Consider the following 26932-nt stretch of genomic DNA (forward strand, 5'->3'; position numbering starts at 1 on the left):
TACAGTGGTACCTCAGTTGTTGAACAGCTCCAAGCTCGAACTTTCCACTACTCGAACAGCAGTTAAAAAACAAAAATCTCCTATCTGTTCCTAACTTTGCTCGATAGTCAAACTGAAAATCCGACTCGAGGAAGCCTGTAGGGGCTGAAAGTGAGTCCCACATCTGTCTCGCTGCGGCTCTGCTCTGGCTCGGACAGCAGATCGAGCTCGTGCTAGTGCATTAAAAACTTCACCATTGTGCTTTCTTTTTTGCACTTTATTCACAATGATATCTTTCTTTTGCTGTATTGTGCTTTGATATTTAATGCGCTGTATTTATTGTTGAGATGTTTTAGGAGGTATTTCCACAACCCAGGGCTGTTAACTTTCTGTTAAAGTCCTGGGAAAATGAATTTAGAAGTGTCGTTTTAGGGCCTCTGAACCAATTATTTAGTTTTCTATTATTTCTTAGGGGGGAAAGTTCTTGAACTTTTTGGTGTTTGAATATGACTTTGGAATTGAGTTTGATAAACACGCTAATACTGTATTACCAAATGACTGGGTGGGATTAGGCAAATAGGGCACAGAATATTAGATAGTTTTGTTATTTTGCTGGGCATCAAGTGAGCCATCTCTGATGCAGTAAGAGGCACGGAGAAGAGCCACGAGTGAAGTGAGTGTGTCTAAGATTCCTGCGTGGAGATGTGGTGGAGGAAGCAGAAGCACAAGCAGACACAGCATGGAGACCATAAGATGGAACAAAGCGGGGAGCTTCCTGGTCCACATAAGGAGTGAAGCGGCTTACAAAGTAGGGTGCCTTTGGGCATTTACCAGTGCTAATAGAACTTTGTAACACCCGCCTGATCAGGGCAGAAGCCCAGTGGCTTGCGGCTGAGAGGCTGAGAACTAGAGACAGATGTGCCAGCTGGCAGAGCTGAGAAGAGGTGCTGCTAGGGACAAAAGGCTTTCTGGTTTTGACAAGTGGTAATCTGTTAACTTCCCTAATAACCCCCCTATAGTCATAGTATCTGTGAGTTCTGCGTGGCCCCTGAAATGGATTATGGAACCCAGCAGTGAAGTAGATTGCCATAGGAGGGATGGCTGCCATCACGATAGGAACAAGAAGAAGGTCTGGCCTCTGCCTCCCAGGGCAGATATGGAGTTGAGTTCTTCTCCTGTCTCAGTGGGAGCTGCAGGAAGTCAGACATGGCAACCCACCCCATCATCCTTTTACCCAACAAGTCTATTCTAACACAAGCCCCAGAGAGAAGTGAACGCCTATTTCTATACAAAACCCGTACACACGTGTTCACAGCAGCATATACACAGTGGTCAGGAAGTAGAAACGAGTGGATGAATAAACACAGTAGATGCATTCAGGGAAATATTAGGACAACAAGGAGTAAAGAAGTACTGGCACATACTAAATGTGGATGAGTCTTGAAAACATGTGAAATGAAAGAAGCCAGTCACAAAAATCAACTCTGGTGGTAGCCATGCAACTCTGAAAATACCCCAACTCTCAGAATTTCACATTCCACATGGGTAGATCGACACGGCATGTGAATTAACTTCAGTATAGCTATTCCTACAAAACATAGAGCAGATGCCTAAATTTTTACCAATCATTCTGTTAGGATTCAATTTAAGCTATAAAATACTTGAATATATACAGAAAGGATATGCATAAAAATCTTTACTCAAGTATTATTTGCAATAAACAAAAATGGAGATAAGTAAACCCAAAGCAAATGACAGACTGGGAAAAATGAATTTTCCATACAGGAGAGTGAGTTTCAAAAGTTCATGGGGAAATTCGATTATTTTTGTACTTCATTTTTTCCATGAATGTTTCGGAAGCCCCTTCCCCTCCTTCATATGATGGGTCAATCACTAATATCTTTAATGTTCTCTCCTTCTACCAAATTAGTAAGTAAGGTTAAAAAACAAACTATAAACCTACATGCAGTCCCTAATAAGACATTTTACAACTTCTTTCATAATCCTTTTGTGAGTTACTTCTTAAAACAGTTGATCCAAACTCCTTTCTTCTCTAGGATTACGAAACTTTACTTCTGCCCACTCACTCCAATGAAGCTAAAATATTTCTAGTCTCATTTTAAATCTTTCACACCACAAAAAAAACATCATAACCTCGATATACTCCTCTAGGGCAAATTATTTTTACTCAACTACATTTACTAGCTTCCTATCAAAAGTAGTTCTCTTTGATCTACAATGTAGTTGACTTCTGACCCTTAAAATAAATACCATCTTTTGGGTTTGCTACGTTCCAGGAAAATTTCCTTGCCTATATTGTTAAAAGATTTCCTCCCTATGATCCAGTTTCGATGTCAAAATTGTTCTCAAAAATGAAAACCTTGCGAACTGCTAAGGTTTACACCCGCTCATGCGGCCTCATTCTCCTGACTAGCTCATTCACTGACCCTCCTCAAGAGACCTGAATTAAAGTCTCAATTTCCATCTTCATTCTGTAAAGTGGGGCAAAGAAATACCTCTCAGAGCTAATATGAAATTTAAATAAGACAAACTTACATGTTATCAGTTTTAACACTCATCAGGCTGAGAAGTGCAGCACATTCTATATTATCATGATTACATATGCTGGCTTTGGGATCAGATTACCAAATTTAACATGATACTAAACCACGTGGCCCTCAGTTTTCTCTTACAGATGGGTATAAAGACTTATCGAGGTTGGCAATAATAATGAAGTGAAGTTCAGGCAAAGACTGTGCCCTTGACAAACTACATGACTCCTCTTCAACATTGGAACATTTAACATTGGGAAAAACTCTGTAGCTAAACACAACAACATGGCAAGCAGTTGTCGAGGGGACTAAGTCATCTGCAGCATCTTGGTCCCCAAGGGGCAGCAGTAGCGGGCCCCTAAAGTTGTCCTGTTCAGTACCCAGAGAAAATCTCTACTCAGTTTGGGAGGGTTGGTAGAAATTACTAGTAGTCTGGGTTGCCTAAACCAGCTTCAGGCCATTTCAAAGCAGCAGAGCCAGGAGGAACACACGTTAGCGGGCACACTCAGTGGTCCTGAGCCGGACTGTGCAGGAAGAGGGATAGTTCTGAACCACAGAGCAGCAGGCATATACATCCGCCAGCTCTGATGCCCGCGCCTGACCGTGCTGCCTTAGGACTATTTTTTAACCATCAAAGCATCCCTAGAGACACAGTCACAGCTCCACAGCAGCAGCTGCAGTGAACTCCAGGAGACTACCAGTACTCTGGGCTACTGATAATGGTTTGGGATTCCCATCCCCTCACCCCTTTCTTTTACTCTCTTCTCTTTTTGCGTTTTCTTTGACTGATTGATTTGATAAACTGCTGGTGAACAGGCACAGGATGCAAGAGGGGTAAAACCATCCCTAAGTCCCTGAAATACCCAGGTGACCAGAGAGTTACCAAGCCCCACTCTCACACACCTATGGTTACACTCTCCAGTCCACACCGATGGGACATGGAGAAGCACTTTCTGAAAAGGGGAAAGCTGCTGCAGGCTACAGCCTGGGTCTTCCTTTTACATTCTCTATTTATTTAATGTTTTTTCAACTTTTGCCTTTCATTTAGTCCTCTGTGTGTTTGTTTGTTGGTTCACCTATTTGCTTCTTTTTGTGATGCAGATTTTTCGTTTTTTACTTTTAATTAATTCCTTTTGAATTCCATTCCACATGATTCCGTTGCTACTGCACCCCAACAGCGACACCAAGTGGACAAGGGATAACACCCACTGCAGAACAGCAGCGGATCAAGAGCAGAAACAAAATATTTTAAAACCATGGTATCTCCAATATAACAGCTCTTATGCTAAACAAGACAGAATGGCATCAACAAGTAAACAGTATATTCAGGAAAAAGGATCTTCCTGAGGAATATGGGACATTGTAACTACCAGAAAATAATTCAAAAGAATGACTCTTTGGTACTTTTAGTGAATAGAGAAAAAGATGACGAGCTGTGGGGAATAAACATAAAAGACTATGACAAAAGTAGAGAAGGGACCCAAAGACTGGGTAAGAAATTTTTTTTGCCAGTGACATAAAGGACAAGGGACTAATTCCTAAAATCAACAGAAAATCTACCACTGCCACCAAGAAAAAGACAAGTAACCCAACTGAAAACTTGGCAGATGACACGAATAGGCTATTCAACAAAGAAGACATCCAGGTGGCCAACAAACATGAAGACGTGTTTGTGATCACTAGCCATCCGAGGAAAGCAAAAGGAAAAATGATGAGGATCTACCTCACTAAAGAAATTGATAAGAGAGTTTAAAAACAAAGAAAAGAACAATTGCTGGAAGGGATACCGAGACAGGAACCCTCAGGCACTGCCGGCAGGACTGCAGAACTGCACAACGACTTTGGAAAGGAGGCTAGCAGTTACTGAAACAACTGAGAGTAAAACCATATTACCTAGCAGTAACAGTAATTAAAATATACCATATAAAAATAAAGAGCACAGTAACAAACATGTATGTTGATCACATGAGTAGCCACCACAGCAAGAAACGGGAAACAATGTTAACGTTGGTACATCTACACAATGGGATACTGCTGTCTGCTGTCAAGTTGATTCCGGCTCATGGCGACCTCAAGTACAGCGGAATGCAACACTGCCTGACACTGCACCATCTTCACAATGGCTTTATGTGTGAGCCCATTGTGGCAGCCACTGTGCCAATTCACCCCGTCAAGTGTCTTCTGGGTTTTGTTGCTGTTGCAGTCCCCCTATTTTACCATGCAAGACATCTTTTTCCAAGGAGTGTTCTCTCCTGACAATGTCTCTAAGGTATGTGAGACATAATCTCATGATTCCTGGGTCCAAGAAGCACTATGGCTAAACTTCTTATATGACAGGCCTGTTTATTCTTCAGGCAGTCCATGGGATTTGTAGCATTCTTTTCCAGAACCATAATTCAAATGCATAGAATCTTCTTTGATGTTTGTTATTCCAGGTACAACTTTCACTAGTATATCGCACTTGAAAGCGATCATGGCTTGGGTCATGTGCGCCTTAGTGTTCCAAGTCTCATCCTTGCTCTTCAGCACTTTAAAGAGGTCTTACACATTATGTCATTTGATTTCTTGATGGCTGCTTTGAGGAGCACTGATTGTGGATCCAAGCAAGATAAAATCTTCGACAATTTCAATACTTACTCCATTTTTCATGATGCTATTGGTCCAGTTGTGAGGATTTGCTTTTCTTTACATTGAGTTGCAATCTACTGAAGGCTGCAGTCTGTTATCAGCCCAAGCTTCACGTTCTCCTCACTTTCAGCAAGCAAGACTGTGTCGCCTGCATATCGCAGGTTGTAAGTAAGGCTCCCTTCTACCAGAGCCACATTCTTCATTTAGTCAGCTTCTCATATTAGCTGCTTGCATAAAGATGAAGTATGGCACATACTTTCCCTGATCTGCATTCCAGGGCTATTCCACGGAGTATTTCCTTGTTCTATTCAAATGACCATCTTTAGTCTATGTATAGGTTCTGCACGATCACTGTGAAGTGGTCTGGAATTCTCATTTTTCTTAATGCCACCCTAGCCATAGTTGGTTATTTTCCCCAGTTGAATGCCTTTGCAAAGCCAATAAAACATAGGCATGCATCTCTGCTTTTAGCTGAGATCCACTAGATGTGAGTAATGATATTCCTCCTGTCACATCCACTGCTCAATTTGGCTTGAATCCTGGCAGCTGTCCATGTGTGGCTACAAATGTGGTTGATTAATCTTCAACAAAACCTCACTTGCATGTGATATTGTTCAACAATTTCTACATTCTTCTGGTCACCTTTCTTTGAAATGGGCACAAACATGGAGGTCTTCCAGTCAGTAGAACAGGTCGTTTTCTAGACTTCTTAGCATAGACGAGTAAGTGTTTCATCAGCTTGTCGAAACACTTCAAGTGGTATTTCATCAATTCCTGAAGTCTTATTTTGACGTGTAGCTTCAGTGTGGCTTGGACTTCTTTCAATATTATTGGTTCTTGATCAAATGCTACCTCTTGAAATGCTAATATGTCAACCAGTTCTTTTTGGTACGCTGGCTCTGTATCTTCTTTTGATGATTCCTGCATTGCCAATAGAATCTTCAGAATTACTTTTGGAGACTTGAATTTTTCTTCAGTTCTTTCAGCTTGAGATACACTGAGTATACGCTCCTCTTTTGGCTTTCTAAGTCTAGGTGTTTGTCTAGCTATTTCATTATAAAACTTTACCCTGTGTTTCTTGAGCTGCCCTGAAATTTTCTGTTCAACTATTTTACTTCATTCCTTCTTCCATTTGCTTTGGCTGCTCTATAATCAAGAGCAAATTTCAGTGTTCCATCTGTCAGCCAGTTTTATCTTTCTTTTTTTTCCTTTCTTTTAAGTGACCTTTTATTTTCAAGAAACAGAAATAGATGGACTTATACATACCAATTTCTGAAACCGGTATGACTAACTAAGATTCTTTAGAAGAAGTACCAACTTCACGTTGAGAAGACAAGACCTTGGGAGGGTGGTATGGAAAAATCTATGGAAACAGAAGGAATGACCTGAATCTAGACTAGCATGAACTTGAGAGAATCTGCAGAAAGCACAGAGAGGAGAATCATAACTGATAAAAAATATACAAAACTAATAGCAACTGCCCAAAAGACCAAGTAGGAAAAAAACCCATGAACCATAACACACTGTAGTAAGGACAGAGACCAAGTGAAATGAGATGCCACAATCAGCCCAATAAAAACCAGACATTTCTTCCAGAATCATCTGATACAATATGCAACATGGCCCAGAAATCATTGTGGGGAAAACATTACGGGGCCTACAAGCAATCATAAGCAGTGGGAGAAAACCTGGATATTACTCAACAGACTAAGATACATTTGACTAGCAGGAAAAAACACACTTTCAGTTATCATATTGAATGGGGGCCCCTGAAGAAAATAGGATGAACTGATTTATAGAAAACAGAGCAAGATAATGTGAATGGCTTTACGCCCACAGATCCGACATTAACAGAAACCAGAAAAACTAACTTCTCGTTCTGATCTCATCACTAAGTACATAATTTTGCATAAAGTATGCAATATAGGGAATGAGGGCAGGGCTACATTACTTAAATACTAAAATAAGGGTCTGATAGAGCTCTTTAGCATGCTCAACTCAGAAATTCTGATTTTTTTTCTCTAAACATGTAGCACTTCATATGAGGATATTCAACCATACTTGCTTCAAAACATTGAGGAAATTTTAAATTTAAGATCATAGACCACTCATGTGAACAGGGGAAACCATTTGTTGTTTTCACTAAGTTTAGGCACAAATGAGAGCAAAAAGTGTCGCATTTATTCTCTCAATTAACCTTATCTGCTTCTGTCATTTTGGGACTATACTATATAGTTCAATGGGAAGTACATAATAACAATAATAATACAATTGAAGGTCGATGAGCAAATAAATGAACCAAGTTTGACAAAGTAGTTACAAACTGGAGATAATTCTATCAGAATTATTTATCAGTTCTTTTAACTGGATGGATAAGCTAAAATAATTTTCCCTTCAACATATTCAAACTATAGGGAAGATACAATACAGACCCAGAAATGGAAGTGGTGGTGATTTATAAGTCTAAGAAAATATTAAATTTCCCCAGCATTTTAAATAAAACTCTCTAAGTTAAAAGTAACATGCAAAATTATTACACACCTGAATAGGGTTAATGTTCAGGACAAATATACGGCATATGGAAGAAGAATCAATGGATCTGAATTCTGGTACTGGTGAAGAATATTTTAAGTACCATAGACTGCTAAACAAACAAACGAACAAACAAACAAACAAATCTGTCTTGAGAGGTTAAGACCAGAGGGCTCCTTAGAGGCAAAGAGGTGAGACTTTGTCGCACATACTTTGAACATACTGCCAGGAGAGACCAGTCCCTGGAGAAAGACATCATGCTTGGTAGAGGGCAGCAAAAAGAGGAAAGCCCTTGATAGGATGTATTATCACAGTCACTGCAGCAATGGGCTCAAACAAAAAAAATCATGATGATGATGGTAGAGGGCCATGCAGTGTTTCATTCTGTAGTACACAGGGCTGCTACAAGTTGAAAATGACTCAGTGGCATATGACAACCTCAAACTCTACAACCAAAAGAAGATAAACAACCACTTAAAAATAAGAACTAGAACACACATTTCAACAAAAAATACACACATGTGACCAATGAGCAAATGAAAAGATGCTCAAAGTCATTAGTTACTAAGGTAATACAAATCATATACCACTTCACACCTTAGGAGACCTCTGCTGGTGTAGTGGGTTGGCTTTTTGTTGACCTGTGAACCATTAGGTCAGCAGTTCAAACCACCTAGCCACTACACTGGAGAAAAATGAGGCATTCAATCTGCTCTTGTAAGGTTTTGTAGACCTAGAAACCCCACACTTTCTTAGAAATTCCTTATCTTTTCTATTGGATGACTATAAACTGGAATTGACTCAATGGCAGTGAATTTGAGGATCACTTCTATCAGCGAAAACCACATGTATTAGTGAAGATAAAGACAAATTGGAGCCCTGACACATTACTGGTGTGGCCACTGTGGAAATCAGTGTGGTGGTTCCTCAAAAAGTTAACAGAGAATCTATGACCCAACTGTTCCATTTCTAGATATATATACATCCCAAAGGCATGAATGGAGCCTCAAACAGATTCATGCACACTAATGCCCACTGCACCATTATTCTCGATGGCCCACAGATGCCGCTGCCCGCTGTCAATGCACAGATGAACGGATTTACAAAATGTATTTTAAGAACTATAATGGGACTCGAAGGGGCAAGATGGCAACTACATAGGTAGCTCATGCCCAGAGATCCATGGAGATGGGTGGGTGGGGAGATTTGTGAGCCAAGTAGGGGTGTCAAGACGGTAGGTTGATCCCTGAGATGGCTAAGAGCACTTCTCTGAACCAGAAACTGGCTTCAAAATGATCACATACACTCCCTGTGGATTCCCGAGCTCTCAGGCCCACCAGCTGCCTCTTTTGTGGTGCTTTGGGCTCCCGCTATGCCTCAACAAGTGCCACAGGCCAGCCAGGTTTATGGCAGAGGCTTCCATGCAGCCTAGGCGCTCCGCATAGACCCACCAGCCAGTTCCGCACCCACCAACTCCCAACCCAGAGTTTCACATCTCACCTTCCAGCACAAGTCTGGCAGAAGCTTGCGCAGGTGTGGCTTAAGGACCCAAGCCTTTGGGGATTTCCCACTGCACTCTCCATTCTGCCTTCTCCTGCCGCAACTCACCCCCCTAATATCCCACGCTCGTGCTCCAAACAGTGGATCTGCACATTAATAGAAGTAGCAGAAACATCCTTCCTACCCACCTTGCTGTTGGAAGTGCCCTTAGCCAGGAACAGATCACCCAATCCCAACCCCATCCCCAACTAAGAGCCCCTGAGCTCGGGCCAACACTTTCCATCAGACCACAACATGCACAGCTGCAAAAAGCACCTATGGAGGCCTGAGGGTGGCTGAAGCACAAAGCATAGGCAAAGTCGAGAGGGAAACCCCAGTGGAACAAAGGTGAAATACAACCATTCAAAGAAGTTGGCTCTAGGCATCCTCCAGAAGCTCAAGGGCTCTGTGACTCTGGGAAAAATGGTACCTACTTCCAATAAATCAAGAAACAAGTAGCAAGCTGCTTCCACAGCTTCAACAAGAAAAGGGAAACAAAATCCAATGACAGAGGACCACTTGGATCTAACAGAAGTCATAGAAAGACAGACACTGACCTCCCACAGAAAGATATCTTCAGAATGCTGCTTAGAGTCATATAGGATATGAGGGAAGCATTACACAAAAAGGATGAAATGATAGCGGAGATAAAGGCCATGCACCAAAGGGAAATACAAGAGCTAAGGAGCAAGATAACAAAAACTAATAGCAAACTCATGGACTCCGCACAGCGATTGGAAGAGGGAGAGAACTGCACCAGTAACATAGAGAACTCGCAAGCAGAAATTAATAAATGTGAGAAAAAGTCTAACAAGTCCGTCAGAGACGCTGAAGGAAATCTCAGAACTTTGTTTGATGATATGAGAAGGAACAACATCAGAATAATTGAATTACCATAGGAAAATACAACAAGGAAATAAACATCAAAAATAGTGAAGGAATTCTTGGAGGAAAACATTCCTTGCTTAATAAATGAAAACAAGGCAACAATTCAGGAGGCCAAAAGAACACCAGCTAGACGGAATCCCAAGAAGTCACCAAAACGTATAGTTGTTAAACTATCCAACTTTGAGAAAAGGAGAACATTATGGGAGCAGATAGGGAAAAACAAGCAGTCCCATAGAAAGGCAATCAGATAATAATATGCTCAGACCTATGAACAAACACTATGAAAAGGAGCAGAGAGTGGAGCAACATATTCTGAAAATTTCAGGAAAACAATGCAAACCCAAGATTACGCTTTCCAGCCAAATTATCTATCAAGATTGATGGAGAAATGAGAGTCTTCCTGGGCAAGGAAAAACTCAAAGAATATGGTAAAATAAACTATTACTAAAACAATCCTTGCTGACCCAGTACGGGCAGAAGAACAACACTTGTGAAGCGCAAATAGAGACTGCCACACAGAACAACTATCCCAGGAGACCATCAAAGGGAAACAGCCCCCAAGATAACACTGGCTCAACGATATCTACAAACACACACATGTGAAACCCACGGAAAAGAAATGGAGGTAGGAAAACACCCAAAACAAAATTGAAAAAATATCACAGAGTCCACAAATAGATGTAATAACCCTTAATATCAATGGAATGAACGCAGGCCTTAGGAGACAGGGGATAACAGATTGGCTTAGAAAACACAACCCCTCGATCTGCTACCTACAGGAGACACATCACCAGATTGTACACAAAAATGGGCTGAGAATCAAAAGCTGGAGAAAAACATACCAAGCAAACAGCAACTCAATAAAAGCAGGGGTTGCAATCCTAATCTTGGAGAAAATTGATCTCAAAGTGTAAACTATAAAAATAGATAAGCAGGGACCCTATATAATGCTCAAGGAAAACACATACCAAGCTAAACAAGTGATCAGCAGAATACGTCAACCACTCCAAAAGATGAAAAAAGAAACCACAGCCTCAACAGTTATACTAGGTGAGGTCAATACACTGCTCTCTGAGAAAGACAGATCACTGATGAAAAAAAAAAACTCAACAAAGAGGATAAAGATGTAAACACTAAAATTAGATGATTTAGACTTGACAGATATTTACAGAAATCTCCACCCAAATACAAAAAATATTCACATTATTTTCAAGCTTACACGGCACATATTTGAAGACAGATCATGATATAGTTAAAGTTTATTGTGCCAACCTGGCATATAAATACTTGTGGGGTTAATTGAAGGGGAGAGAGATAAATGGCTCAGTGAGCCTCATCTTTTGAGTTCTCAGGTCTCTTGCTTCTAATGGATGGACTAGGGTGCAGTTGCCTTAGCCAGTTCCCTGCTTCAGCTGGCAAGGCTCACTTCCTGCAAGACATCCCTGAGGAGAAGCCACATGGACCTACCCCGATGCAGCCCTGGGTGCTGGAACAGCCGTGTGGAGACCCCAGCCAGTACTGAGATACCTACAAGTTCACTGATTCGGCTTTCTTCCTGCAGTTGGTGTCATAGTGTGTGTTTTGTGCAATGGAGGAGGATTTTGTGGCTTGGTGTCGGATATATGGGTTAATGTTAGCACTTGTGGGCTTGGGCAGCACTGGGTTGGGATGTTTTCTTGATGAGCACTTAACTTTTATATAAAACTCTCTCTTATACATGAGTTTCTGTGAATTTTGTTTCTCTAAAGAACCCAGACTAACAGACCACATGCTGCAACACAGTTGAATATGCATAAATTTAAGCACACTGATATCATACAGACCTCTCTCTCTCTGACCACAGTGCCAAAAGGCTGTAAATCAATAAAAGGAAGATGAAGAAAACAAGGGCAAACAATTCAAGAGTGAATAACTCTCTATTGCAAAAGGAATGTGTATTAGCCAAGATCAGGGAGAAATTAGGGAATTTCTAGAAACCAAGGAGAATAAGAACAGAACAGACCAAAACTTAAGGGACACAGAAAGGGCAGTCATCAGAGGAAGTTTCATAGCAATACACGCACACATAAAAAAGGGAGACTTATGATTGATATGCTGGCACAAAATGTGCAGCAACTAGAGCAGAGTCAACCAGACAATCCTACTTATAGCAAAAGAAAAGAAATAATAAAAACCAGGGCTGAGATTCAGGAGAGGGAAAAGAAGAGACTTTTGGTAAAAAGAAGTGCTGCCAAAAGTTGGTTCTTCGAAAGGGCAAACAGAATCGACAGACGACTTTAAAAACTAACCAAAGAAAAGAAGAAACAAATTTCAATAGCAATGATGAGTGATAAAAGAGGGGACATAAAAACGAACCCTAATGAAATCAAAAGGATAAATACACAGTACAAAGAAGGACTGTACTCCAAAGAATTCAACAACTTGGAAGACATGGACGAATTCTTGGAAAAACAATTCTTCCCTAGATTATCCCAGATGGACATCAAAAATTTCAACAGACGTGACCAATAATGAGATTAGTGATACCAGGAGGGTAAGGGGAAGGTTGGGTAGAAATGGGGAACCGATAAAAAGGATCTACATACAACTCCCTCCCAGGAGGAGAGGCAACAAAAAGTGGGTGAAGTGAGATGTTGGACAGTATAAGACATGAGAAAATGCTAATCATTTATAAATTATCAAGGGTTTGTGGGGGAAGGAGGAAGGGGGAGGTAAAATGAGGAGCTGATACCAAGGACTCAAGTAGAAAGCAAATGTTTTGAGAATGATGATGGCAACAAATGTACACATGTGCTTGAAACAATAGGTGAATGTATGGATTGTGATAAGAGTTGTACAACTCCCCAATAAAATAATTTCTAAAGAAAGAATCTCAACAGACTAATAAAAATAGAAGAAATGGACAAGTTATCAAGGGATTATCTACACAAAAATGCCCTGGAACAGATGGCTGCACAGAAGAATTCTACCAAGCATTCAGAGAACTGACACCAATCCTATACAAACTCATCCAGAACATAGAAAAAGACAGCGAACTCCAGAATTTTTTTATGAAGCTAGTATAACTCTTGATAACTAAACCAGGCAAGGATCCCACAAGAATCAAGAACTCCAGACCAATTTCCCTAATGAAGATTGGTAGAAAAATCCTTAACAAAATACTGGCCAACAAAACACAAAAGTGTATAAAACAAATAATTCACCATGACCAAGTGTGATACATACCAGGGATACAGGGATGGCTCATCATATGAAAGATCATTAGTATCATTTGCCACATTGAAATGAAAAGTTATAAGACCCACATGATATTATCAACAGATGCGGAAAAAGCATTTGACAGCTCCCAACACCAATTCCTGTTTAAGACACTCAAGTAGATAGGAATGGAAGGGAAATTTCTCAGTATAATACAAGCTATATAGGAAAAAACAGGCAATGCGGCAGGAAATGGGGAAAAGATGAAAACAATTCTACTGAAAAGGGGTACTAGACAAGGATGTCCCTTGTGCACACTCCTATTTTTAACATCATACTGGAGATCCTAGCTAACAGTACAAAGCAAAGAAAAGACATCTAAAGTATCTGTCTGGGGTTAGGATGAAGTGAAACTATCATTATTCGCAGATGGTATGATTTTATATATGGAAAATTCCAAAAGTTCCACAAGGGGAGTACTGGAAGCAATACAGGAAGATGGCAGAGCGGCAGGATACAAGAAAACAAACAGAAGTCTATCAGATTACTATGCATATCAGACAAGACCACAGAAGAGGGGATCAAAAAGTTGGTACCCTTCGCAACAGGCAAGCACAAATTGAAATACCTGACTAGAAAAATAAAAGATTTATACGCAGAAAACTACAAAAAGAAACTGAGAGTGACCTCATCAAATGAAAGGAGATCCCATGCTCACGAATTGGAAGACTCAATATAGTAAAGATGTCAGTTCTGTCCAAGGCACTATATAAGTTCAATGCTATCCTGATCTAAGTACCATTATCTTTCTTAAAAGAACTGGAAAAACTGATTACCAACTTCATATGGTGAGGGAAGAAACCCAGAATTGGCAGAGAACTCCTCAAGAAGGACAAAGTTGGAGGACTTGCTTTACCTGACTTTAGCATCTACTATACAGTCAGAGTAGTCAAAACAGTGATATTGGTATGATGATAGATACTCGGACCAATGTAAAAGGATTGAAAACCCAGAAATAAAATCATCAGCATTCAACTGATGAAAACCAGGGTCCCCAAAAATATCAAATAAGGGCCCCCAAAATACCATATGGGAAGTGGATGCTCCCTTCAATGAGTGGTGCTGACAAAAATGGATATATAGCTGCAGAAAAATGAAGCGAGTCCCTTACCTCACTCCATGCACAAGAATAAACTCAAGGTGGATCATAGACCATCAACCAGGGAATTGGAACAAATCTGAGAACTTTGGCACATGGAATACATAGCTATCGGAAATAGGGAAGAACACAAACACAGAGGAGAGACAAACTGACAAATGGGAAATACTAAAGATAAAACACTTGTGTACATCAAAAGAATTCCCCGAGGGTAATAAGAGAGACCACAGAATGGGAAAACATCTTTAGCAATGACACATCAGACAAAGGCCTTATTACTAAAATCTACAATACTCTGCTAACTTACAATAAGGAAAAAACTAAATGTCCACTGAGGAGGTGGGCAAAGACCTGAACAGAAGTTTCACAGGGGCAGAAATCTGAATGGCCAGTAAACATAAGAGAAAATGTTCCTGATCCCCAGCCATAAGAGAAATGCAAATTAAAACTGTGAGATACCACCTAACTCCTTCAAAGACAGCCCAATCCAAAAACTCAGAAAGTCGCAGGTGTTGGAGGGGCAGTGGAAAGATAGGAACTCTTGTCCATGGCTCTGTACAGGTATGTACAGCCATTATGAAAATAAATTTGGCAATATCTAAAACAGATGGAAATTGAGCTACCACAGGACCCAGCAATCCCCCTACTGGACATATGCCTAGAAGAGGCAAAAAACAAACCACGGCCAGACATCTGCGCTCCAATGTTCAGTGTGGCATAGTTTACAATGGCAAGGAGTTGGAAACAACCCAAATTTCCATCAACAGACGATTGGATTAAAAAACTGGTACATACATACAATGCAGTGATGAACGCATGGGAAGAACTGGAGGAAATTATGCTAAGTGAAGTATGTCAAGCACAAAAGGAGAGGTAGAACATGAGTCTCCTGAGGTAAGCTTAAATGCAAAAGGGGCATAGGGAAAAAGCTACTGTATACATACATTCCTGGGGTGAGGCCCAGGTACTATGGCAGGGGCCAAACTAAACCCAGGGATACATATGGAAGCCAACTAAAAAGAAGGGGGGAATAAGACATGGGTAGCCGAGGGATCAGTGCACTAACCCACCCATGGGGAGGGTGTTGTTTATATCTCTACAGGGAAAGAGGCACCAGAATTCAAGTTGGTGCACCAAGACAAGAACGCAACACACTGGCATGGAGCAGGGAACCAATAGAGAGGCCTGAGGGGGAGGTGCCAATCCCAACTAAGTGGCCAGCCCTCCCTCCCCCCAAAAGAATTCATTTCAGGGGACAGCACTGAAGCTACAGCTCAGGGGTAGGGACATGTCTGATCAGAGCACACAGGAGGAAACGAAGGGGCAGCGAAAGAGAATGAAGCACATTCTGGCCCACCAAGCCCTGAGGACGATACTTCTGCTCAGAGCAGCCAATGCACAAAGAGGACCAGAGGGCCAGCCCCACCATGAGACACGACGACCTTCACTGACCCATAGTGCTGGAGACACAGGGCAAGAATTGTGCCTGATCGGACCCCACCACACTGAGGGGAAACACTAAGGGCGTGCAAGAGAACAGCAAGAGGAGCAGCAATGAAGGCCCAGGCAACACCAAAAGTAGACTGTGGGGCCAGGACGTGGCGCCCATCAGACTCCACCAGGAAACACTCGTAAAGGTCATCGAACAGACCTTGAACTGTTTATAGGCTTTTCTTTTTGTTGTTGTTGTTTTATTCTCTCTTGCTTCTTTGTTTTGCTCTGTCTTGTGTTTGTGTATATTATCATCTCTGCATGTCTATCTAAATAAGATGAGTGGAATAAACAAGCTGGAGGAGAAAATAATGGGAGGCCAGTTCCAGTAGAGACATGGGAGAGGGGGGGCAGGTGAAACGAAGTGGGTGCTAACAAACCCAGGGACAAGGGAAGGACAAGTGACTGAAATCAATGGTGTGGTCAGTGTGGGAGGCCTGGTAGGGCGCGATCAAGGGCACTATAACCGAGATGAATTACTGAAGCCCAAATGGAGGCTGAACATGATAGTGGGACAAGAGGAAAGTAAAAGGAAATACAAGAAAGAACTAGGAGGAAAAGGGCATTTGTAAAGATCTAAATACAGTCATGTACATATATACATATATTTATATAAGAAGATGAAGAAATGAATCTATATACATATATTTATAGGTTTAGTATTAAGGAAGCAGAAGGACATTGGGCCTCTACTCAAGTACTCCCTCAACACAAGAACACCTGTTTTAATCTGGCATTCACCGAAGACAAAATGGGTGCATAATCAAATGTGGTGAAGAAAGCTGATGGTGCCCCGTTATCAAAATATATAATGTCTGGGGTCTTAAAATCTTGAAGATAAACAAGGGGCCGTCTAGCTGAGAAACAATGAAACACACATAGAAAAAGCACACCAATCTGTGGGATCATGAGGTGTTGATGGGATCAGGTATCAGGCATCAAAGACACAGAACAAAAAATCATGTCAGTGTGAATAGTGAGGGCGTGTGGAGTGGAAACCTAAAGCCACACTGTAAGCAATTGACAGGAGGGTAAGCCACTGTAAGGTAAGCCACACTGTAAGCCATGACAGGAGGGTAGCGGGTGGGCCAATCAGGGTGCAGTATAACATCAATCAAACATACAGCTTTCCTCTATTCTTTAATGCTTCCTTCCCCACTATCATGATCTAAATTCTACCTTACAAATCTGGCTAGACCAGAGCAGTACATGGGTACAGATAAGATCTGGAAACACAGGGAATCCAGGACAGATAAATCCCTCATGACCAATATTGAGAGTAGTCATTCCAAGAGAGTAAGGGGAAGGTGGGGGGAAATAGGGGGTACTGATCACAATGGTCTACCTATAACCCTTTCCTAGGTGATGGACAACAGAAAAGTGGGGAAATGGAGACATTGGACAGTGAAAGATATACAAAATAATAATAATTTATAAATTATCAAGGGTTCCCAAGGGAGGGAGAGTAAAAAATGAGGAGCTGATAGCAAGGGTTCAAATAGAAGGAAAATGTTTTGAGAATGATTATGACAACAAATGTACAAATGTGCTTGACACAATGGATGGATGTAGGGATTGTGATAAGAGTTGTACCCCAATAAAATGATTTATTAAAAAGAAACAAAACCTACAATGGACTTTATTAGTCATTGATAAGCAGAAATAAGTTCTGATACATGCTAACAGATGAAAACAGAAAGCATTATGCTGAGTAATAAAAGTCAAAAAGAAAAGGTCAGATATTGTATGCTCTGACTTATATAAAAAGTTTGAAGCAGTAAAGCAATAAGCAAACATTTATTACTGGTTATCAAGGACTGAAGGAAGGGAGAAGTTATTGCTTTGAGGGGGCTTAAAAATATTTGGAAAAACTGTAATGACTGAGGCACAATATGGTTGATGGAATTGGCGCACTTGAATTGTATAGTTAGAAACAGTTAAGATGGAAAATATTTTGTTTGTATGTTTTATCCCCATAAAATTATTTTTAAAAATATATCAAGGGAAGAAATCATTAAGCAAGCACAGAAAAAAATCACATAACAAATATTTCAAATAATGAAACTCAGGTTTACAGATATCACACTCAGCTAAAAATCAAAATGTTGCAGTTTGAATTTCACCTGTCATTCTGTGGGAGAGATATGTGACAGTCTGTTTCTCTTTTGTTTGTTTGTTTTGTTTTTTTCATTTTATTGGGAGCTCTTACGGCCAATATAACAATGCATAGTTCAATTAGATCAAGCGTGATTACACAACTGTTGCCACCAGCATTTTCAAAACATTTTCTTTCTTCTTGCATTTCTGGTGTCAGCTCCCATTTCTGAGAGTCTGCTTGCATGGATGTTAAACTCCCTGCCATCGCGCTGGTTCTGACGCACAGCGGCCTTATAGGACAGAGGAGAACTACTCCTTTAGCTCTGGGACTATCGCCTCTCGAACGTCTGCGGCAGTTCGACTATCTTAGAAAGCCATGATGAGACAGCAATGCCTTGACGGCCGTGCCTTTACTATTCTGTTCTTGTTTATTTACTACGACCTCTAAAGAGCCTGGCTATAAATGCCCAGTTTGAGATGTCAGAAGATAACAACTTAGCCAAAGTCACAAACTTTGGATCTGAATCCATTTGGCTGATTTCAAAATCTACTCCCTTGGTTTCAGAGTGCCTTGAAAATGGCAAGGACTATACTATTAGCTGGCGACCAATTAATAAGCAATGGAGAACCAGTAAACAGATGAGGACTAACCAACTAGATTCCTGTCACATGTGAATCATAAAAGGGATAGACATAGGAATATACTCACTCATTCCTGAGCATTCTCTATCGCCATCCCATACATTAGAAACAGCGTGTCCCGTCAAAAGGAGATTAATTAAACTTTGGCTATTGATAAAATTTTTAAAGTAATTAAAATATGAACATAGTTATTTTTCAAATTAAATGATTCTTATATATACTAAGGCATAAATAAAAGATTTTTAAAATATTAGCTTTCTTAAGAAAAGGGTTAGGAAAAATCTTTTATTTTTCATTTTATATATATTTTTTTCAATTAAACACAGCCTTTCTAAATTTATCATTAAATGTATCAAAATATAACATCTATACATTCAGATAGTTTTCAACATTTTAATCAGTGGTATTATTTCTAAATGAATAAAAAAATTCCCGCAAATGATAATTAAATTGATCACTTACTTTTTATATCAACTGTCTTTAAAAGTAAATGTATAATTATTAATACTTTATATTTGATGGAAGATATGTGAAATTGACTCTCTGAAGCCAAAGGTCTAGAAAAAAGGACTCTACATTATAATAGGTTAACTAATGCTGCTTTCATTTTTTTGTAGAAATAACTATAAAAAGGTTCAGAGAGAAGAAAAGAACTCCCTGCCCCCTAAAATAAAGCATTTAAAAGTTGATAAGAATTTTCTTATATGTGAAAAATGAGTAAATTCACTTATTAAAAAATTTCGTAACTAAAACATAAAACAGAATGTTAAAACACTTGCCATACTGCACACTGTCATCTCAAAACATTTGTCGCGATAAATACAACTTATATATAAAACTGAAGTGGAAATCACCCTTTCCTAAAGTGCAAAGAAAGTGATATGTAAAGCATTCCAATGTTCAAATCCAAAGACTTTATGCTGCCAACACTAGTGACTGACACAATGATTGTAGTCAGTCGTGTTTTATCGTAGATCAAGAGTCTAAAGGAAAAAGATCATATATGTAGACATAAGATTTTCATTTTTGTTCAATACCTGCCATGTCCATATACAGGATCTATCAAAGGCTCACTTGAATCTTCAATTTCATTTTTTATGTTTTCAATACCCTGCAAGAAACCATAAATTCATCAACTCATTTTAAAAACTAAAATAGAAAGTTATGGTAGTTTAAAAATAGCAATTTGTGTTACAAAAATTAATAAAACCTATTTGAAAGAAATATTTTAATTTGGTTGAGAATATATACAGCAAAAGCTACATCAATTCAACCATTGTTAGGTGTATAATTCCTTAGGTTGTAAATGTGTAACCCTTCACACCCTACTTTTCTGAGTTGTTCCTTCCTCAGTGACATAAACACACTGATCCTATATTCTGATCTCATCTTTTGGATTGCTGTTCTCAGTTTGTTCCCATATGGATAGTTCTTAAAAGAGCATAATGCTCAAGGCAGAAATTATTTACTGGTTATTTCATTTATTTTTTGGTTGTAAGAAGACTTCAGGAAATATGTTTAGTTAAAAATTTTAAGATTACCTCAGGCAAGTGTTTCAAAATTTCTTGTAACCTCCTTAGTTCCAGAAAGTCGGAAGTCTATTAGAATTTTAAATTCTGTTCTGCATTTTCTCCTTTTTGATCAAGATTCCTCTATGGAATCTTTGATCGAAGTGTTTAGCAAGGGTAGCCTATTTAAGTAAATTTCCCCTTACGTTTGAAGTAAGGTACAATTGACATGGTAAGACTTTTCCCCACACTTTTTATAAATAACACTAATTTGACTGATGGGTAATAATGGTTACAGAGGTACAGGGAGAGAAATGTTTAAGTTTCAGGGAAAAAAGGAAATTACTTAACCCAAAAGTCAATATTCACTTTACTTTAGAATAAATTAAAGGTAAGCTGAAATGGCTTTTGAAAGTTCATGGAAAGAGTCCAGTATCCTTTAACTTAAAATTTCCACGAGCGTTTTGAAGCCACTTTATGTACAGCTAAGACCCCTGATACCTTTTATAGATCACTTAAAAACTTCTTTGTCCTCAACACATACCCGTGGACGGGCAGTCCTGGGGCTGGGAAAGAGGTGTGTTCCTAAGTCTGTCTTTGTAGGCAACCTGGAACAGTCACAACGCTCTTATTTAGCCTTCCTTTAGGCCTGTGTTGGGCTGCAATCACAGGGTCAGCAGTTAGAAACCACCGCAGCTCTGCAGGACAAAGCCTGGGCTTTTCACTCTTGCAAACAGTGAGTTTCTGAAACCCACAGGGGGTGGCGGCAGCATTGACTGGGTGGCCATGAGTTTGGGTTTTTGTTTGTTAGTTTGGTTAAGAAAAGGAGATTTCGTGGCACTCTCAGTAAGCATTGTACTGCTAACTTTAAGACAAGGGAGTACACTCACCAGCTACTCTGTGGGAGAAATATTTACAGGGACGGAAATCTTACATAAGGTCACTATGACTCAGAGTAGACTGGATGGCAGTGGGTTTGTTTGTTTGTTTTTTAAACTGTACTGCAAGAAAAGACTTGAAACATTTTCAATCAAGTGGTAGTTACATAATCTGGTGTCAATTTGGGACTTGATAGGATTAAGAGTGATGGGGGTGGAGTCTAGTCTGTCAGTCTGATCATATCCAGTGAGGCCTTTGTGTGGGCATGGCCTCTCCTGAGAATTCTGGGAACTCCTGTATTCTTTTCGTGGGGAGCAGGAGACACTTCTCTCTCTCTGCTTACTTCCTGTGAGACATCCCTGAGCAGAAGCCACATTGACCTACCCTGAAGCAGCCCTGAGAATTGGAGGAGCCACATGGAGAACCCCTGTCAGAGCGGAAATGCTTCTACCGCCACTGACTTCCTACCCACTGGCCTGTGATCTTCCTGCATTCTGCGTCATTGCATATGTTTTGTAATTCCGAAGAAGACTTTATAGATTGGTATCGTACATATGGGCTAATATTGGACTTATGGACTTGGACTGGGCTGGGATGTTTTCTCAATTTAATTGCTCTTGTATATAAACCTCTTATACACATGAGTGTCTGTGAATTGTTTCTCTATTCTACCCAGACTAACAGAACATTCAACAAGTGAAAGTGATTATGATAATTTTTGAGCAGGGGGTAGTTTAATTTCATCAACCCTAAAATGACAAAGATAAAACATCACTCATTTTCCTAATCACTTAACTGTAATTATTTGGCTCTATCAGATTATAGGTGGTGTTTAAGTAGTAAAACGATGATTAATTACTATTCAAATCCCAGACTGTCTCAAATATTGTAGGGGGATATAAAGTAGTATGAAATCTAGTACCTGGTGTCCTAGTAAACGTTATAAATCGATACAGTTAAGGAATATGAACAGGTGACACATCATTCGGGAGTTGGAGAATATCATTTCAAAGCCCTGGGCAAGGAAGAGTAACTACAATGCTCTATAGCACAAGACAGATGGAAGTAGTATGAAAGGTTCTGAACATAAAACAGAAACCGGGAAAATAAGCAAGAAGAGCTCATTAAGAAACGAGACACCCACAGCAGCTCCATCACCCCTATTCCCTACATCTAACCCATTGGTTTTAGTCCTTTCCCTTCGCTGTTTCTAGATGTGCACACACCCTTCCTTTTCCACTTGCACAGCTACTGTCAGGGCTTAGGACTTGGAGAGATGCTTTTCTGGTTTTCCTGACTCTAGTTTTACATTCCACAAAACTCTCTTCAGTTCAACACCTATCTCAAACTCCTCTTTTCAAAATTTAATTGCTTGTAGGATGAAATCTAAAATACTTTTGGCATACTATGCAGAGGCCTTCATATTTAAGCCTTCTTCACATAAGATTCTGTGCCAATTATAACCTCCCACAATTGCCCCTCTGGTGTTTATATTACCAAATGCAGAACTACTTGTAATTTCACAAACCTGTTACTCTTCCAATCCATTATGCCTTTATACTCTCTAGTCTTGCTTTTTAATGCCCTTCCTAAAGCTTTCCCACTTAGAAAGCTTTTACTTATCTATCAAGTCTCGGCCCAAATAATCACTACCATAGAAAATCTTTTCTTGCCTCCACCCAGTAAACTTATGCACACCTTTTCTCATGTTCCCATCATGCCTTGTCCATGTAAAAACAAAACAGAACTACAACACAAGTAGTTATTAGCATGTCAATTTTTCGGTAGCACTAAGCAGGAAGCATTAAAAATATTATATAGCATATCATGAACACAACACCTAGCATGGAATTGGTGCTCAATAAATATCTGTCAAATAAAAGAGGTAAGATTTCACACATGGTAAATCTGGTGGATGCTCAACTGGGGATATGAAACTGGCATTTCAGGGGAAGGGTAGGGCTGGAAATGTACATATCGAGGTTGGCACATATAAGTACGTTAGAAAAATAACCCTTATAAAACAAATAAACAAGAACACCGACTTGGTACTTCTGAAATCTAAAAATTTGTAGAAGAACAGGAGGTAAGAGGTAAAGAAGGAAAAGAGGCTATCAAAGAAAACAGACAAAGTAGTCATAACAGTATAGAATAAGAAACAGCAGCATGCGTCAAGGAAGGGGCTAAGGTACAGTTCCCAGGAATTACGTCAGCAAGGGCTCTCTCACTCACTACCATGGAGTCCGTGCAGCTCCTCGTGAGCCCTGTGGGTTTCTGTAACTATTTCGGGGAGCAGACAGCCCAGTCTTTCTTCTGCAGAGTGGCTGGTTTCAAACTGCGTATCGCAGCCCAACACGCAACCACTCTACAAGCAGGGCTCCTGTTCTAGTGTCAGACCTTGCTAAGATTAAAAAATAAAATTCAGATGCCCTGTCTGCCTTTCATAATCAAAACATTACTAATAACTTCTGTTATTCATAAAAGCCCGGGTTTTAAATGTTAAGATTGAAGATGATTAAGCAGCAAGTGAGTTGTAACAAGAGTAGCTGACTCCTGTGTTTCAGTCTAAGAAACATTTATTATGAGATGTCAAATTAGCATCAAGAATAAAATCACTTGTCTCATGCAAAAAGGACTAAACTCGAAAATTAAGAAGCATCTTTGGAAACAAACCTTTGTCAGTAATACGGAATATAGGAAAAGCAATACTCCAAATTTGTTTCCCCACATTGAATACTGGTCCATGACAGCATCTTTCAATTCGGACAAATTTCTGAACGATCTTTTGCTGGAGGGAAAAAATAAGTAAATATTAGTTTCATAATAAGATTTGACCACATTTATAAAGAGGGAAGTTTTAAGTTCTCTTCCACATTAAAATGTATACAAATGAGACTTTTATGTCAATTTCTTAATATAAGTTTCATGAGGAGTGAATGCTGTAACTGCTGTTGTAACTAACTTACCATGCATACAGACTGCCCCCTTGGGACAGGGCCTCGTCACCTTTAGTGTGAACTGTCACCATCGACATTCTTCATGTAGAGAGACTAGAGTAATTCTCTTCAAGAAGTGTTTAAGAATAGAGAAAAGGACTTTTTTTTAAAAGGTTAGACTTTATTAACAAATAATCTAAATGAGAGAGATAGGGTGCATATTTCTTTTAGAAGAAACTAAACACCAAACCCAAAGTAATTTCATTCTATCAACATGTCTCTACTTACCTTTTGTTTTGTAATAAAATATATATCTGCTCTAAAATATAGGCCTTCTTAATGAAAATTATAGAAAATGTATTTTGACAAATATATAATAATTTATCTCACTAGAATTCTATATGTTCATCCCTGACAGAGAAATTTTAAACTAAAATGATACTTTTTTTACATTGTAATTATGAAAATCATTTTGTTTAGAAAGGTATATTTGGATAGTTGATTTAGAGCTCTGAATCATTTAAGTACAATATACAAATTATTCTTTTAATTTAAAATCTAATTAATCTTCAAATAGTGGGTTTTGCATTTATGTCTCAGCAGTGCAGTATTATACAACTCTAAGCACCATTCCGCAGTATGAGAAGAATTAAAATGGCAATGTGTCCACAACGAAAGTACTTTAAATGCTCCAATGTTACTTACTGAATTAATGCGTGAAATCGCTCAAAGCCAAGCTCTCCGACAGCCAAGGCAGCTATACATGAAAGACACTTTTCAGCACTACACGTGGCAAATAAATGACACAAGATACACACAGCAGGCTGTAAACACTTTCAAGCAATCAAAATTTGTCCCTATTTCCTCACTTCCTTAAAATTCTCAGATTAAAAAATTTTTTGACTATAACATGAATTTATATTCAGCATCGTAGTTACTATAATTATAACTAAATGGATGCAACACTGAGAATGTGGAAGGGCCAGAAATAATAAACTAGTTTGTGGACTGAAGAACTGTCAATCACAGTGCTTCACATATGATTGTAATGTGTCCAAAACCCCCTCCCCCAAAAAACAGATGCACTGTCACTGTTTTAATTCTGGCTGAAAGCAATCCTTTATGACAGAGTAGAACTGCCCTTTTGTTTCCGAGGCTGGAATTCTGAAGCAGAAAACCTCCTCTTCCCACCACAGTGCAAAGTCACTGCGAAATTTCAACTGCTGACTTTGCAATTAGAGTTAGCAGCCCGGGTATACTACCATAGCACGGGCTCCTTGTTATAGGTCCTATACTTTGAATGAACCCTTCAGTTTATAGATCAATATAAACCCATCATAATTAATCCTCCTCCACTATATTATTACATCTTCAGGTCTGATAATTCTTTAGCAAATGTATATAACAAGGCATAGCATTTTGAAGGTACACAGGTTCAACATGGCTTAAGTTTGTTTCCTTATTTGTTCATATAACTAGTGCAAAGTTATCAGTAACTTATTTAGATTGCCATTATTAATATAATACTGCAGATAGATTCTAAAATAAAGGAAAGTGTCTTACTTAAAGGCAATGATTATTGAGTAATTTACTCTGACAAGAAATTTTCTACGGATCTTACCTCATTTAATTCTACCATTCTCATTTTACAGAAAAAGAACTCCAGATACAAAAACGTATACTCTCAAGAGCCCATAGCAATACACGGCAGAGCTGAGATCTGAACTCAGATAGTCTTGGCTCCACAGTCTTTAAAAATATCACACACAAATCAAAATTCCTACTCTAACTTACCAAAATGAACAATTCCATGTCTATGTTGTAAAGTAAATCTTAGTACTCTCAAATATAAACAAATTCAACTAGATCAGAAGAGAGAATTAATTAAAAGTTAAATTTAGAATTTACAAATTAAATTTATTATTTAAAATGCCACATTATGCTATTTCAAAACCTACTTTCAATTTTCTGTGCTTCAAACTATTTTAAAAAGTCTTCAGAAGTCCAAATACATGAATAGAAGCAATAATTTTTACTACATAGGAAACAAACTGAATTTGAACCTGAGTATACACTACGCAAACAAGAGTGCACTACCAACAAGCCGTAGGTATACACACCACAGAAGCCAATGAAATTAATGATCGAACAGAATGTAGTATTTACAAAAAGGGAAACATTTCACATTTAAGATTCCAGGACAAAATAAAAATTCCATCTAATCTTTTCCAAATTGTGCTAACTGTTCTGCTATGCTTGATTATCCGAATAATTTTACTGGGGGACACACTATGAAAGCGTACATAGAATAGAAATTTGGAGAAGCGAGGCAGGCAAAAGTAAAAGCTTAGCAGGCAGAGATGGTGAAGAAATATAAAACACAGGGTAAAAATATGAGAATAAAGGAAAGAACAGACAGAATAGATTGTTATATGGAAAAGAACATTTTATATAAGTTGTTTGTCAGAATGTACAGTCAATTCTCACACTTTCAATTAACTTTTCAAGTTTATACAATATTAAATCTGAATATATATGTACTTGCTTTAAATATACTCTCCACTATACTCTTAAGATAATTTAACAATTCCTTTCTCAAAATGTTAATATCCTAAATTGGAACTATGAACCATGTTTACATGCAATTTAGTAAAACCTAGAAAATATTCTTAAGCTAAGCTTGATATTTACCACAATCATCCTTATGAATGTCTTCTACAATTATCATTTTCAACTCTTGAAATATGTTAAATTCTTTTTGAAAGGCTATGTTTGAAAGGCTAAAAAGAAAACTTGATCCACTAACTTAAGTTTTAAAAGTTATTCTTTGCAAGTGCTTACAATCAGAGTTTGGCAGGTGGAAAGCACTTTCACTACAAAGATGATGCAAAGAAAGCACTTCCG

General features: G+C 39.0%; 1 protein-coding gene across 4 annotated transcripts in view; it reads right to left on the minus strand.

The window, feature by feature from the left end:
• Positions 1-26932, minus strand: part of MINDY3 (MINDY lysine 48 deubiquitinase 3) — a 100930-nt gene that overhangs the window by 53384 nt on the left and 20614 nt on the right. For 2 of the 4 annotated variants that reach the window (XM_075552442.1, XM_075552441.1), the window contains exons 5-8: positions 24734-24785; positions 23766-23880; positions 19743-19816; positions 18773-18852 (exon numbers count right to left, since the gene is read on the minus strand). In XM_075552442.1, coding sequence (XP_075408557.1) covers positions 18773-18852; positions 19743-19816; positions 23766-23880; positions 24734-24785 — 321 coding nt within the window. Of the gene's footprint in view, positions 1-18772; positions 18853-19742; positions 19817-23765; positions 23881-24733; positions 24812-26932 lie in introns of all 4 variants that reach the window. The other 2 variants (XM_075552443.1, XM_075552444.1) reach the window with 2 other exon arrangements.

The sequence above is a fragment of the Tenrec ecaudatus genome, chromosome 6 (assembly GCF_050624435.1).
Source record: "Tenrec ecaudatus isolate mTenEca1 chromosome 6, mTenEca1.hap1, whole genome shotgun sequence".
Classification (NCBI taxonomy): domain Eukaryota; kingdom Metazoa; phylum Chordata; class Mammalia; order Afrosoricida; family Tenrecidae; genus Tenrec; species Tenrec ecaudatus.